This window comes from Anastrepha ludens, chromosome 2 (assembly GCF_028408465.1).
Source record: "Anastrepha ludens isolate Willacy chromosome 2, idAnaLude1.1, whole genome shotgun sequence".
NCBI classification, from domain to species: Eukaryota; Metazoa; Arthropoda; class Insecta; order Diptera; family Tephritidae; genus Anastrepha; species Anastrepha ludens.
The window spans coordinates 147327147-147343900 of record NC_071498.1 but is presented as its reverse complement, the minus strand read 5'-3'; the positions used below and the strand labels follow the sequence as shown (position 1 = coordinate 147343900).

The window sequence follows — 16754 nt, the reverse complement described above, 5'->3', positions numbered from 1 at the left end:
AAAAACCAGCAATGGATTTCAAACGTAATAGAGTGATTGCATTAAATTTGTAAGGAAAATCACAACCAGCGATTGTCGTGAGCTCGAGCACCTTAAAGTAAATAAAGTTTTTGTTTATCGCACCATTACTCATTGGAATGATGGGTATATTCAGAAACGCATTATAATGTGCAACGTACTTTTGCAGTGTTGGCAATGCGTTCAGAAATGCAAATATGGCAGTACTGCAAATGCATCGCGTTCCAAAACGCCATTTTTGTATCAAACGTCACTCATTATTTGCAGGAAAAATTTTAATACTGCCGCTGATTACGCTAATATGATGTCTGATGAAAAGTGAGTATAAAACTAATTTTTTTAGCTTTTAATGCAAAGATATATTAAATATACTTTATTAAAACAATATTTTATTACATTTTTCTTGATTTTAGCGATTATCTAAGTACATCGGAAGTAAAGTTGCTTCTCAGAGTCCGATTGAGCATGGAAAGTGAATTTGCTTCAGGGAGGAGTGAATAAAGATTTGAAAATAGACGGGCAAAATCTAATTGTTTCAAAAATACAATAGATTTTTTTTTTTTTTTTTTTTTTTGAAAATTGGAAAAGTAATGAATTACAATCACAATAAATTAAAAAGCATTAGCGACTAGGGAAAAAAGATTTATTTTTGGGAATTTTTCGTTTTAATGAACATCTTACTATATGTGATCTTCTGTTTAGCTTTACACGTCTTTTTTCCTTAAATTTAGCAAAAAACTATCACTTTTTACTTGAAATATATCGTCAACAACTAAACTCAATAACACTTCCATTTTAGTGTAAAACGCGTTCATAAATGCAACAAATCTTTTTGCAAATCGTCAACAAATCTATCAATTGCATCACTTGTCACATTGGCAGTGTTGCCAGCGCTGCAATTACTGCGCATTTATAATGCGTTTCTGAATATACCCGATACTGGTGGCATCGCGAAACGTCATGGAGGTGGTTATCGAAGAACTGCAACGTCACGTGGAATGGTTCAAAAAGTGAGGAAGCGACTTGAGCTAAGTCTCCGACGAAGTGCCCATCAAATGGCGAAATAACTGAAAATATCTGACCGTAGCATCCGCCGCATACTGAAAAATGATCTCAAAGTCAGGCCTTACAACATCCAAAAGGCACATGATTTCACACTAAAGCAGCAACAAGTCAGACTTGAGGGACGACGACGAGAACATTTTTCAAATTGAGCAATTCCTAAACTCCCAAAACGATAGAGTTTATTTGACCGACAGTTCATACGAGAATTTGAGTCATCGATTGGCCACCAGGAGGCAGCACCCGCTATAGGTAATGGCTTGGGCCGCTGTAACCGTAGATAGGCGCTCTTCAATCGTTTTCATCGAATCTGGCGTCGAGGTAAATATTATCGGGAAAGTATTTTGGAGGTTGCTTTGAAGCCGTGGGCAGACAAACATTTATGTGGTAGACCATGGTGGTTCAACAGGGCTCGGGACCATCTCACATAGCTCGAGTGGACCAAGAATGGCTAAAAACAAAGTTCCGAACTTCATAGCATCCACTTAATGGTTCTCAAATTCACTAGACGCGAATCCGACCTCCATTTTGGAGAGCAAGGTCCGAACTAAAAGATTACAGTCTCGAGGCGCCAAAATACCTGCCAGTCACATTCGGGCAACTTGCCGCGGTTCGTTTCTGGACTCTCTCTCAAAGCCGTAGTCAAGGCAAGAGGTGGTCATATGGAGCAAAGGTTAATTGATTCTTAATTTAGTATTATTTTCACACATTTTTACTTTGAATTAAATAAAAGTAAGTTTCCAAATTAAAATTATGGCCTTTTTAATTGGTTACACTTCGAGTGCCGGATCCTGTATGTAACGAGAAATTTTCTGTTTAGATAAAATTTATCAAGTACTTCACATCGTTCCATACACAATAATATTTTTGTTTTTTGCACTATGACTACACTATGGATCAGGTCGTATGTATGTATTTATACGCCCGCAACTCAAGCCGCTGCTTTCCACGTAATTCGCTAAATTTCCTAGTGTTTTTTGTTGGTCGGCTGCAAAAGAATGCGGTTAATATTCTGAATATAATACAATTTAACGATTCACTTCCGTTCTCCCACCCTCACCCTCATAGTTTGAAAAATTAACACGAATATTTGAGAGTCCTGTCGCAGTGTAGAATAAATGCGTTATTAAAATGCGTCGAGAAAAGAAACCACCATTAAACTATGTTGCTATCAGAATCTCGTAATACAGCAGTTTCATGCCGGTACCTACCTTAAATAATTTATAAGCGGTGGTTGTTTGGATCAAGGTTCCTTTTGCTTAGAATTTACTGTTGTCGATGCCCGGTTGTGCTGCTGGGTTCTTCTATTTATTTATTTATTTATTTATATGTTTACTGTTTTACTTTTTGTGCATCAAATTACATATTTCCAGCTGGAACATTTATTTTCCCATATAAATATGTATATGGGAGTCTTTTATTGCGCTTTCACTTTAACTCGTTTTTTGTTTTGTTTATTACTTTTATTTTATTCCTTTGGGCGTACTTGGCTCAGCGAAATTTCATGTATTTAATTTGTTTTACTTGCATTCGCTTTTAGGTGAGTTCAAACAAGTGTTAATTAGTAAGAGCATGTTGTTTTTTATACACCTACACCGACACAAAAACATAGCTAGAGAAACTTTATATACATATATGCATATATAAGTATACACAGACAGCACTCGGTCTCGGTATGAGTGATTTTAGTGCGTTAAAAATTTCGACAATTTCATTGAAAAGTTTTCAGTGTGTATATTCGGCGAGCGTACGACACAACACAACTGTCTAGCCGAACAGGTGTGAAAGGACAGAATGTCGTCTATTTCGCCAGCAATGCTGATAACGACTAAGGCGAGCCTGGCGATGTTGATGAAGGCAATGACAATGACGATGTTGTCGTCTATGCTGAGCGCAAATAGTAGACGACTACGCCGTTGAACTTTTACTTTTGTGTGCCAAAATAACGACTGCAAGAGAGCGAAGCTCCAAATGGTTACAACTGAGTGTGCAGTGTGCAGTGTGAGGTGTGTGAGGTGCGTGTGGCGGCGCAATAAGTCGGGTTTGTTGTGCTTGTTTTTTCTCCTGTTTCATTTCCACAATAGTTTTATTGTTTGTTGCTTGTGTTTTGTTTCTGTTTTCCTTTCGTTTGTGCTGTTGCTTTTGTGAGTGATTTGAAATTTTCACTACATTTATTTTTGTGTTTTTTGTTTTTATTTTTCAATGAAAATACAGCGACACTGGCTACTATTGCAAGGCAAGTGTTGTGGTATTATGGTAGTATTGTGTAAAATATATACGGTCATATCCTTGTACTTTCGTTTCAAATTCTTTGCGTACTTTCCTAATGCTGCATGCAGCAATGCGTAATTTTTTCCTGCATTGAAAATGCTACTAAATGTATTGTGTTATATTACCTGCATATACTTATATATGCACATATATGTATGTATGCAATGCATTGCATTTAAAATATTACAAAATATAAAATTTGGTGTTTTGCATTAAGTTTAAAATTGGTTTTTTTTTTAATTTTAAATCTTCACTTGTTTACACTCTTATTATTTTAGTGGAATTGTCATAACAACTGTTGAATTGCAATTACTTTAATATTTGTGAAATTTCCTAAAAATGGTTATTTTTATTAAGTTCTCTGTTTCAAGTTCCACTGCATTTTTTGCGTCGCTTACTCGTTTAAATCACAATGAAAACTGAATATTCTGTCTACACTACAACCACCACTTGCTCAGTGGCTTTACGCTCAGCGCAACATAGTCGAAGCTTTTCGTCTCTCTTTCATGCCAACTGATTTTTGTTTCTTTGTGCAAGCAGTGGGTTGCGCGAAATGCAATAGATTGGCTGAGAGTTTATTTGACCAAACTTTGTATCTACTAGGGCAGTTAGAATTGCAGGAGCATTGAGGTAAGTAAGTAAATTTCAATATTTTCACCAATATCTGAAAACTTCTCATACCATTAAATAAATATTAAATTCGCTTGAAATTCGATCCTAAGTTAGAGTTTGGGGCATTGAAATAGTGAATAAAACGGTGAGCTAAGAAATTTAAATTTTTTTACTAATATACATATTACCAAAGCACTTTTTGATTACTCGAAACTTTTCTTACTTCGTTTTAATCTGAATTTACTTACTCATAAATTATTCTCTTCTATGAAAACTCGCTTAGACCACTGAATATTTTTAAAGCTTTTTAGATAAAATTGCTCTGAGCTTCTCTACAAATTGATTCCCTTCTGCTGGGTTTCAATAAGTGCGACTCAGACGTAAATCAATTGCCAAAGCAGATTTCGTTGGCCATTTGCAAAAATCTAGAAACCTTTTCCGAACTGCATAAAGAAGGAAATTGAATGTTCCTGGTGGCGAATGAGGACAGAACGAAGTACCTTCTCTCATAAAAAAGAAACAGCTGCCGCCCTCGCGTATCGGCACCCACGTTACTGTTGACAGCTCTGATTTCGAGCTTGTAAGAGACTTTGTTTATCTAGGAACCAGCATTAACACCGACAACCATGCCAGCCTTGAAATCCAATTAAGAATCTCTCTTGCTAACAAGTGCTACTTTGAGCTAAGTAGACAATTGAGCAGTAAAATCCTCTCTCGACGAACAAAGCTAACACTCTACAAGACTCTCATCATACCCATCCTATCGTATGGCACAGAAGCCTGGATGGCAACATCCGATGAGGCGTCCCTTGGAATGTTTGAGAGAAAGATTCTGCGGAAGATTTTTGGACCTTTGTACGCTAGCAACGAATAAAGCGAATAAAGATCCAGTGGCTTCGTTGAATGGGTCATGAAGTCCGAAACAAATGCTCCGGCTCTGAAAGTATTCGATGCGTTACCAGCTGGTGGTAGCATAGGACTAGGAAGACCTCTTCTGCCTTACAAAGATCAGGTGGAGAAGAACTTGGTGTGACCAACTGGCGCCGATTAAAACGAGAAAGAAATTACTGGTGAGCTTTCTTAAACTTGGCCAAAATCGCGTAAACGGGTATCGCACCAATCAAGAAGAAGAAGCTGATACCCCGTCCAACTTGTGGAAGAATGTGATTCGTATTATAAAATTTCGTCTCGACAAATGGTTTTGGCTTGCCTCTACTTTTATAAAAAATAGGTCACAAGCTGTCTCTAGTGGGCCACTGACATCATCTTTTTTAGAATTGCACAGGAGAGTTCCGCAAGGATCTATTCTTGAACCTCTTCTCATTTTTTTGTGTCATCAACCTACCAGCACCTACCTTTACTGAAATGCATTTCACTTGTCCTGATGCATAGATTTATCGATCTTGCAAACTCAGTGAAATAGATGACTGTGTTCTTAAAATCAACAAAAGTGTATGCCGCATTAATAAATGGGCATTCGACAATGCACTAGCCTTAACCTTAGAAAGTCTCAAGTGTTTGTTATTTTCCCCTCGGTACTTCAACTTTTCCAAAAAATTTACTTGACGGCATTACTATTAATTTTGTGCGTAAGGCTAAAAATCTCGAAATCATTTTCAACCAAACCGTTACTCATCTTTCTGACAGAATCTGCTCCATGTCCTTGGATAAGCATTTTCAGTTCAGATCGCTCTTACTTTTGAACAGAAAGAGCCTGCACTTCTCGAAACTGCCAGGGTACGTCGCCCTCAGATAACTGCCACGAAGTCAAAACTTTTTCGCTGCTAGATACAAAACTCTAACGTCAGAAAGACAGGTGTATTGCGACTCGACTTTGGAACTCTCTTCCCCTAAATTTAGTTTCTGTAAGGAGTATGAACACATTTAGATGAGAACTTCAGAGATATATTTGCACTAAGGGAGATAATTTTAATTTTAATCATAAGTAATGTTAACTTGATTCTTTTTTAATTTGTAACTTTAAATATTTTGTAAAGTTTACTATGAAAATAGTAACTTATTTTGAATAGCACTAATAATTATAAGGTTTATCCTCGCTGTGTTGGGATCGAATCATTAAACAAAAACAAAAAAAAATAAAATTTGAATTATTTCATTGTATTATTAAAACACTATCATATTTGTATGTTCTGTATTTCACACACCTGAGGCACTCTTTGTTCTCTTGCATTGAGAGCGTCACACTCCCCCATCGAAAGAGAGAATATAATTTAACGCCAACCAATCTCAATCGCAAACAACGAGTGCAATACACATCAGCTGCAATACTCGCAAATCTACGTTTAAAGAGCGTGCTAATATACGAGTACATGGCGACCGGAAATCTGTGGGGAAGCCGTTGTCGTTTACTACCATACGTGAGCGTTTCCGCTACAATGACAAACCCTGCAGGTGGTAGAGATGCAAAATGCAGCCCAATAGCGGCTTATGTTGACCAGCTGAGACACTTACTACATTATGCATGTATGCATTTACTAGGGAAGGGAAGGCCAATGAATGTGCATACAAACATACGCAGTATACGTGTGTATGCATGTAGATACACTCGTACATTTAATATTATATGTATATGTACGAACATTTTTTAGTTTAGCTTAAATTTGTGTAAGGCTACATAGAGTGGAAGACGTGAAGTACAAAAGTAGCCAAGCGTAGATTTTCCTGAAAATGAAAGCTGCACTAGCAGGCACGAGTGAGCGTTCCATACGAAAAACATATTCACACGTATAGCACACATTTAAAAAAGTTTTTATTCGCATACTCGTCACACAAACACTTTTGTGCACTGCTTTTACGTGCAATAACAACTAAATAGAAAAATGTGCCGGTACTATGCTAGATTTCGTAGTATTTCCTTTTATTAGTAGAGAGTGGAGAAGAGAATTGGTGTATACGAGGGGAAGTGGTAGAAGAAAGAGAAAAACGTGGGAGATTAACGTTTATGCAGCGAATACACTTGAACAATTTTATAAGCTTCCATATTTATGCTTCAGTATGAGTGCGCTTTTAGTGGAATTTCCGTTAGATTTACAGCTATTTAAAAAACTATTGTTCACCTATTTAAAACTTTTCCGGTGCAATAAAAACTTAAATTAAATACTGTAAAATTTCTGCTGTGTATCCTATGAGGGACTCTGAGGGTTTCTGTTTTCACAATTTTTTATTTATTCCTTTTTCTATTACTGTGTCCCTTTGCTAATTTATGCAACGCCTTTTACGGAGAAGTAATGAGTGGAATAAGCATTACAATCACACACATACAAACCATACACATGTTTTCATGCACTGCTGAATGCAACCACAAGTTATCCATTCCCTTTTTCTGTTCGTTTTGTCTTACTTTAGTTTCCAACGGCTGATCAAAGTGAATGCACAGCGAGCACAGCAGCCATTCACAATTAGGATTGGCGAAGTGGAGCTACAGCGCAGTGAAATATTGAGAGATGTTGTAGGGGAAATACAGTTTGTCAAGAAAATGTGTTGTCATACTGCAATATTCAAGCCATTTGGAGAGTCTTTCAAAATTATTTCATTAACCAACAGAGTTACCAGTACTTCGTAACGGTAAACTTTTTGAGTTCACCAAAGCAAGCAAAAACCAAACAAATGCTTCACTCAGTTTTCAAGAAATCGTAGACTGGTATCGTCCTCTTTACCAGTTGGAGGAAGCTTGATGGACTCGTTGTGCCTAAGCTAAAATAAGTCAAAATCCAGCTATTCAAGGGTATATTTGAGAAAACGTGGATAAGACCTTTTATCACCTATGCATCAGTGGTCTGGATGAGTAGACTATCTCTCATGGGAGTCAGGAGGACTTAAGCAAGGCTATAACGCAGTGTGGCCATCTGTTGCACCGTAGCTTTTCTAACTGCTTCAGGTCCGGCACTAGATGCTCTGGTTAGTCTACCACCGCTTGATGTTTTCATCCAAGGAGAGGCCTTGAAGGCCATCTACAGGCTGAAATACAATGGGAATTGGTACGGGCTCTGTCCCGCATTGAACAACAGAGAAGGAATGGACTTGGATCCAACGATTCTCTCCATGCCATCCATTTGTGGGTATATATATTGAAAAAAAATTTGCAAAAAAGCACTCATAAGGCCAACCAGAGCTCAAAAACGTAATTGTAGAGGAATGACACTATGGCTAAGATATTCAAAAGTTTATGCATTCCATGAGGAGCAGCGCACAGGTACTCCAGATGCTCGGCGTTGTTCCTCTAAATGAAGGGACATACAGTTTCAAGCCGACTCCGAGCTGCAGATATTTTTTTATGAGGAGCTTTTTCATGACAGAAAGGCACTCGGAGGTTTGCCATTGTCTGCTGAGTGGCGACCGCTGTTAGAAATTTTGTTTTTGTTTGTTTTTTTTATCAATTTTGGTCTTTCACCGATATTCGAACCTATGTTCTGTCTGAATTCCGAACGGTAGTCACGCACCAAGCCACTTGGCTACGACAGCCGCCAATTGCGCTAGATTAGTAGATGTCAAAACACTTCCTCTACAAACTGTATATAGTATATTATATTTTTTCATGAAAAGCAGTATAACCATGAAGGCTTGCAAAACCAAAAAATACGTACACAACGTTTGCCTTTGAAAATCGTATAAACAATTTGCGATGTTCTCCAAGCAGAGAAATCTCTTTAATTTATTATAACAATAAAAAAAATTAAGTTAATACTCTCAAACCAGGGATTCTGCTAGGCTTAGCCGTGTTCTGTCCAAAGATCATTCAATGGCTTCTTGGGTCAAGAAGCCTGATGGTACTTGGTCTGCTACGACAGAAGAATCGTTAGAACTTCTGCTAAACACGCATTTCCCGGGGTGCAGCGTCCACGAAAGTGGGAGGGGGAATATCAGGCGGAGCCAATATAATCCACAGCATCTTGCAAAAGAAATAATTACAAAGGAGAAAGTTGCATGGGCAATTAAATCTTTCTCACCTTTTACATCTCCGGGACCAGATGGGATAATTCCAAAGATGTTACAGGAAACCTTGGACTGTATCCTACCATGGCTAGAGGAAATGTTTAAAGCGTGTTTAAAACTAGGTCATATTCCAGATAGTTGGAAACTAGTCAAGGTCGTCTTCATTCCAAAAATAGGCTGGAGGGGACATAAACCAGCGAAGGACTATAGGCCAATCAGTCTTTTGTCTTTCCTGTTAAAAACCTTTGAAAGATTTTTGGATATATACCTCAGAAGCTCTTTGGAGAGCTCTGGTATATCAACTGCACAACATGCGTACCTTAAAGGCAAATCTACGGAGACAGCGCTTTACGAGGTAATCCGAACAATAGAGGGCTCTCTAGAGAACAAACATTATACCATTGCGGCATTCTTGGATATAAAAGGCGCCTTAACAATGTTAGTACAGATGCCATCCAACGGGCGTTGATAGACTTAGAGGTGGACAATTGCATCAGTAATTGGGTCATCTCTATGCTAGAAACCAGGATCATCAAAGCTAATATGGGTAATATCAGCATAACCAAGAAGGTCCGTAGGTGCACTCCACAGGGGGAGTATTGTCTCCACTTCTCTGGTTATGCGTTATTAGCAAAGTCTTAACAAAACTTAATAGAGGTGGGGTAAAAGCGGTGGCGTACGCTGATGATGTGGTGTTAATGGCGTCAGGACTGTGCCTTAATACGATCAGTGGGATCATCCAAAGGGCGTTAGGCGAGCTTAACTCTTGGGCCACAGGCCTAGGTCTAAACCCGCGTAAAACAGAACTTATGCTTTTCACCACCAGATATACTTAAGGTACCAACTTTTACCCTACCAAATATTAACGGACAAACTCTCTCACTATCACCCAGCGCAAAGTTACTAAGGAAAACTAAGCTGGAAATTAAATGTTGCAGGAAGACAGAAAGTGCTTTATATGCCTGTAAACGTATGCTTGGAAGAAGATGGGGTCTTCAACCTAAGCATACATTATGGCTATACCAGACGGTTATACGGCCTATTTTATTGTATGATTCGGTAGTTTGGTGGTAGGCTCTAGGGAGAGAGTAGAATGCCAAACTACTCGGCAGAATACAAAGATCAGCCTTTGCAATAACGGTCGGTGTAATCAGATTATGTCCTAGAGAGGCTCTCAATGCACTGACACACGTTATTCCAATTGACCTACAAGAAGACGGCAACTATGAGTGCATTTAGGTTAAATGAAGCGGGTTGCTGGAGAGAAAACACTTATGGTCATGCTAGTCTATTATTGCGACAAACTCAGTTAATCTCGGTGAGAACTGACTACATCGTCCCGACGGTAACATTCAATAGGAATTTTGCCACTCTCTTTTCATCTAAGAGGGAATGGAATAAGGGATTCTCCCTAAATAACTTCGACACTACAGTCTATACTGATGGCAGTAAAATGGGGTGCGGTGTTGGAGCTAGTATATATTCTCACAGACTTAAAATCGAGAAATCTGTGCGTCTCCCTAATACCAGCAGTGTCTTCCAGGCGGAAGTACTGGCAATTGGGGAAGCCTGTAGGCTACTAATCGCAGATTTCTCGTTTAAGGGCAATATCGCTATTCTTTCGGATAGCCAAACTGCAATCCAGGCACTGGGTTTGCATTACCATAAGTTTCTTTCCAGCGACCCGCTTCATTTAACCTAAATGCACTCTCTCAGCAATAGTAACTTTCGCATCAAATATTACACCCATGGCCTTAATTTCACTTACACGATCACTTTACAGGGATGTGCTAGATATGTGATGAGAGGTAACAATAGCAGTGACTCGCTTAGAAAGCTAATCTGGAAATACTTATTTATGTTCAGCGAGAGACGATTATTGATACAACAGCTACTGAAATTATCTAAGTCAATTTGCATCAATTCTGAATCGAGAGGGCTAGTGATCGTCGAATAAATCTTAACGTCGTCTGCATAATCTGCAGGAATCTTGCTGACGAGAAGCAAGAGTAAATAGTGTTGATAAACAGAACAAAACAGCGAGCCTAGAATACTATGTTCACTCCTTGCGGAACCCCAGTGCAATCAGCCAAAGGAAGAGACCTTAGTTTGTTGACGACAACCAAGCAGTGACGATTGAACAAGGATGATGGGATCCAACTCAAGAAAGCTGAGTTCGTGTTCGTTCGCGTCCGGCGCTTATTTCTACTATATAACGCCATTAGAAAATTGAAAAAAAAAATCATAAGGTATCTTCTAAGCTTTAACTAAATATATCCGAAGAGTTTTTTTTTAAATGTTTTATTTTAATAATATTTTATCATAAACAATAGGTATGAAACATGCACCGTGCAGTAGTTTCAAAAGCTTTGCAGTTGCGGAAAGCATCGAAATAGGCCTAATACCGTTTTTATTTTATTTTATTATTATTTATTTAGTTTTTATTACAAATGTTAAAGAATCACAACGCAGACACGCCGAGTAATACCTCTAAAGACATCTTCAGTTGACAATACTAGCTTGCCAATAATGGTTGTATCGAAGGAAACATTTTCACCACTGTCGGAGGCCGATGCAAAATTCGGCTTAAAGAACTCAGCAAAGAGATTAGCGGCATCAGCAGGAGTATTAGCAGCTTTGCCACCGAAGAAAAGAGTGGATGGAGTATTGGAAACAGATTTCTTAGAATTTATAAAATTACACTACTCGTTTGCCTCGTGGAAACATTTCTCAACAAACCAATCCAAACAAACAAACAAATCTCTGGGAATATTGTAGCCAACCAACCAACCGGAGTCGATACACTCCCAGCGAAGAGAGATTGTCGTCTTTGACTACAAGGAGGCGAAAGCCTCGTCGAAAAACTCGTTTCTATTGCGTTGCATGCAAGAAAGAATCCGGTATGTCAAAAGCACTCAAAAATCTCTTATATATACATATATTCCGTAGACGTAGACCCGGGTGCCCAAACGAAGGTTTTAAAAAAGGTGTCCAATGGGCAGTTGAATCCTTTGCCCTAGGTTGATTTAAATGAAGTTAAATAAAAAATAGTTTAAAAAAACTAAAAAACACGCTTTTATTGCTAATCGAACTAAAAAGTAGAAAATAAATTTTAATGACAAAGGGACCTATAATGAAGTAATAGCAAATCGAACGATCAGTCATAGTCAACTACCTCAGAACAGAATTATAACAAAAATTAAGATACAAATAGAGTAATTCAAATTAGAGTTAAAAGCGTGGGATGCTTGATATAGTAAATATTACAATCATTCTATTGACAACTACCTATGTACAGAAGGTTATGAAAGTGAAGCAAAATGCATGCAATGTGTTAAAATATTGTAGTAAATCGTTTCTGAGATTTTTTGTGAAAAATAAATGAATTTATTCCATCTATCTATCTATTTGCAAGTCTCTATCCGGTGTAAGGGAATCGAATCGCCTTAATGCGAATATGCGCCAACATTTTTTTCACACATACCAGGCATGCAGAAATGCACAGGAAGGAAGGTAAGAAATCATAACAGAGTGACCCAAATAATAATAATCAAGTAGGTAATTGGTCTTTCAGTGAGGCATAGTTTAAGGCGCCGTGAGTGTAATGCTGGAAACAAGCCAAGCGAATTTGCATCCTTGCTGAGCATTTCTGCGCACCTGGTGTAAGTGGTAAAATTTTAACGCTGAAATAAATGATGCGGTATCATGGGTACCCTTCAACAACACAAGGCGACGCATATTTTTTGCGCGTCAAATATGGCAAAAGGTTTTGTTTTTAGTTTTATTTTTTTTTAATTCGCCATTTTTGTGCTATTTTTTATGCGCAATGCTGCAATATAATTTAAATTAAATTTAAATATACTTACGATCTCAAAATTTTTTAGATAAAGATAAAAGAACATGTCTTGCTTTTGTTTTTTGAATTTATTTTAATTATTAATAAAATCCATTAACTTTAAGAATAGTCAGCAATTTACATATAAAATCGGTATTTATTATGATTTTTAATTCTTGCGAGAACTTTCATCGATACATACAAACATACATACATGTGAATGTGCATGCCGTTTTTTATAATCCTAAGTAATAATTTTTTATATTGAATAGAATTTCTTAAAAAAAACGTACATTTTGGTTATTTTAAATAGCATACAAAATATTCACACGAATATAAAGCAAATAAATTGTACTGAAAAATAAAAATCGTTGGTTTGTTCGTTTTTATTTGATTGCCTTCAATACATACAAACTTAAAGTTAAACCCTTTTATAAGAAAAAGGTGTAGTCATACATTTTGAAAAATAAAATTTTAACTACATAATAAAATAATTTACTTTTCTAACTAACCAGTGATGATATGCGTGCAATTAGTTTGGTTGTTGCTGTACATTTAAAACGCTAATCTATAGAATCCTTATAAGAATACTTAACTCAGATACAAGTAAGTTTGGTGAATGATTTGTGGAAAGGAAATAGTGAATATTTTCGAGAATATTTTTTTTTATCGAATACTCACACATTTTTTGGTCAATTTGTAGTTGAGACTCTTCAAACGATTGCCACCACGGCACCACCAGGTCTCGAATTTCAATTCTCGCCGGGCGCGCTGAAGGGCTATTTGCTTTTGCGTTTGTACTTAAATTCTAAGGTCTTCCATTCTAACGGTTTCTTGTTAAATTTTTCATAACAGTCTCAAATGTCTGCAGTGAAAAAGAGTCTCAGTTAGATTTAATTCGCCTTCGAACATTTTGCCCATAACCTTAAATGAAAGAAAGCTGGCGCTAACAAATCGAGTTTATTCGCGTCCTTGCTTCGAGTTCTTAATTATTAATATTTTTTTAATTATTATTTTTTTTAATTATAGATTATTTTAATGTTGTCAACTAGTTCATACTCATTTCGTATTCTTTTAAATACAACGTTTTGATAAACGCAAATCAATTAAACATACAACTACAACTTAAATTTGTTAACACTTAAAAAATACTAGAGTTTTCAACAGTTTTGTGCTTATTTACAATATTTTGAGCTTTCACCGAAATGTGTGATTTTTTTTTTGCGACTTAAATAGCTGTAATGATTTATGCTCATGCCTATGCTAAAACTTACTGCACATAAGATTATATAAAAATTATATTTTAGAAGTTGTAAAGATGGTGAGTTGATCTTCGCTATGCGAGCGTTGGCAAAAACCTTCGACGATCCTGAACTCCAACGCAAGTTTCAAGGCTTGCTGATACTAGGCAACTCCTCATATTTTTTCTCGACTTTTACTACCTGCCCCTCTCTCTCTCTCTCTCGTATGCTCTTACTCTTACTCTTTCTTTCTCCCTCTTCGCGCCGCTCAGCAGTTCATATAGTTTGGCGCTTCAGTCGCTGTTTCGCCTGTCGTATTCTCTTTCACCAAATCCTTTGCCATTTCGCCCTCTTTGATGTGTTCCAGATTGGAGCCGATATTCTGATAAACCTCTGCCTGCACTTCAATGCTACCCACCTGCGGCACAGCCACCTGTTTCGGTTTGAAGGAGCTGCATGTGGGCGATGCTTTCATCAGCTTGCCGTAGATGATATTTGAGCGTTCGTTAATTTTGATTGGCTGCAATGTCACACCATTTTGGTATTGATGACTGTTGTTGCTGCTGTTGGTAGTAGTAGCAGCAGCAGCAGCAGCAGCACCACCACCACCACCACCATCGTGTTCTTTTGCCTCCATTATTGTATTCAGATAGTTATTTGGCTGTGATGTTGACAGATTTTGGCTGGTGTAAACAGGTATGTTCGATGGAAACATCTGGTAGTGCTCGCTGCCGGTGGGACTTGTCGGCGTGTTTAGCCTTTGGTGTGATGATTTCGGTGAGGGAAAGACCAGTTGATGACGCTCTTCGCCGGGGGTTGAGTTAGGTGTGAGCACTGGTCGCGGTGGTGGTGGTACGAGATAGTTGTCCATTAACGTTCCAGGCGAACCGAGCCGACAACCGAAGCGTCGTTCTTCGTGGTCGGAGTGTGTGCCGGAGTCACCTAGTGATGTGCCGCTGCAGTTGCTACCGGTGCTAAGGCGGCCAGACGATGAAGATGATGACACACTCTGCAAGCTTAGTGAGCTAATGGGACGTTGTGAAGATTTGAAGCTTGAACTTGTCGTGATAGATGATTTGGTTTCATCGAGCGCACTATCCGTGCCGACGGTTTTCTCCGACAGCGGCGTTGTGGACTTATGGCGTGAGAAGAGTTTCTTGATTTTTTCGAATGGTGTCTCCCGTTTTAGCTGCGATCTGAGATTGTCCTGTATACGCTCGTACTCCTTACGCATCTGATCGATTTGTTCTTGTTTTTCACGAAAGCTCTGTTGCACATCGTTGCGATGCTTCCACTTTTCAACCAACACCTCCACATCGCGTATGCTGAGCACATTGTTCTTGAAGTCGTGCATTATCTCGGCCAGCTCGTCATCGGCATTCGAACGCGTTGTCGCGCTCGATGCATCCGAAGCGGTGCGTTTCAATGTGCCGTACGTGGGGTTTTGTCCGGGGCGCGAAGATGAGCTCAACGAACGCGTCAGACTGAGCCGGTTTTGTGGCAACAATTCATCCTCAACCGGTCGATTAGAGGGTTGGAAGAGATAGTTGCCGTCATCAGCATTCGCGCTGGCTATGTCTGCTGGCGTTTGTGTAGTAACCAGCTTTGGTGGAATTGGCATATTGGCGGGTTGTAGCACATAGTCATTACCAGCTGTGGTGCCGCTGCAGTTCTCGAGTAATTGTGAGCATTCGTGACTGAACTTGTCAGTTTGATAGGGTGAATCGGTTACATCGACAGATTTGTTCTGCTCTTTTGATTGATAATAGGGTGGCTCACTTATACGCAGTTCATTTGTAGTTATCTCCGGTGTGGTTAATACTTTCTCGAAATTCTTACATACGTCTGCGGACGAGCCCTGCAAATTCTCATCTTCTGCTTCAACGCTAATATAATTCAAGTTCGACACGGCTAATGTCTCCACCTTCGGCTTAGCGTCAGGTGTGTTTTCACGCTCCGAACCGCTTGACATTTCCATATACTCCGCAGACAGTGTTTCCTGTGGTTCTTGCGGAATGGGCTTCTGTGGTTTGGGTTGCTTGACTTTTGGTGAGGCTGGTGTCGATTTTACCACCTCAATCACGACCTTGTTGCTACTCGGATTGTTGAGGTTTTGATTGTTGTTATCTATTTTGCCATTTACCATTGGCTGATTGTTGTGGTTATGCGTGCCAGTTCCACTAATACCCTTAAAGTAGTGATACATTGTGGTGAGCTCATGAAACTCGGAGAAGCTGACAATGTTCGTCGCCAGCTTGTGATGCCCCTCCTGTTCGGCCAATTCGGCTGGTGTTTTGCCAGTGCAGTTGCGTATGCCGCATGCTGTGTCGCCGCCCGGGCACTCCATCAGCTGTATACAAAGGCGATTAAGACCCCAACGTGCCGCGAAGTGTAACAGCGTGGGATATTCCTCGGGACTTGATTCGCGTATGGTTAGGAAGTGATGCTGCTTCTCGTAGGGGCCATTGAGCAAATGAAAATTGGGCGGCATATTTTTCTGGAAGCACTGTAGCAAATGCAAATCGAGCACATCACGCTCTGCTGGTCCGATACCCAATGAGTGGCACATGAATTCAATGGGTGAGTCTTCAGTGCGTAATAGCTGTTCCAGCTCACGCATACGACTTTCGCATTTGATTGGACGCGCGCCAAGACTCTTCTCGTTCTTCTCTATGCGTATTTCGACCATGGTGGATATTTCCATGCAGGACTCTGGAGGCGATACAGAAAACAATAACAAAAATAGATTAGTTATACTGCAT

At 38.9% G+C, this 16754-nt stretch overlaps 2 protein-coding genes across 6 annotated transcripts in view; both read right to left on the bottom strand.

The window, feature by feature from the left end:
* Window positions 1-3751, bottom strand: part of LOC128855540 (germ cell nuclear acidic protein) — an 87326-nt gene extending 83575 nt beyond the window's left edge. The window contains exons 1-2 of one of the 2 annotated variants that reach the window (XM_054090526.1): window positions 3665-3751; window positions 2292-2670 (exon numbers count right to left, since the gene is read on the bottom strand). The gene's annotated coding sequence lies outside the window, so the exon portion shown is untranslated. Of the gene's footprint in view, window positions 1-2291; window positions 3531-3664 lie in introns of those variants that run through there. The other variant, XM_054090525.1, reaches the window with a different exon arrangement.
* Window positions 3752-12871: 9120 nt separating this feature from the next.
* The window catches only part of LOC128855539 (phosphoinositide 3-kinase adapter protein 1), a 202447-nt gene continuing 198564 nt past the window's right edge, over window positions 12872-16754 (bottom strand). For all 4 annotated transcript variants that reach the window (XM_054090521.1, XM_054090522.1, XM_054090523.1 and 1 more), the window contains one exon: window positions 12872-16704. In XM_054090521.1, the coding sequence (XP_053946496.1) occupies window positions 14261-16704 (2444 nt within the window). In that variant the 3' untranslated portion in view covers window positions 12872-14260. The remainder of the gene's footprint in view (window positions 16705-16754) is intronic.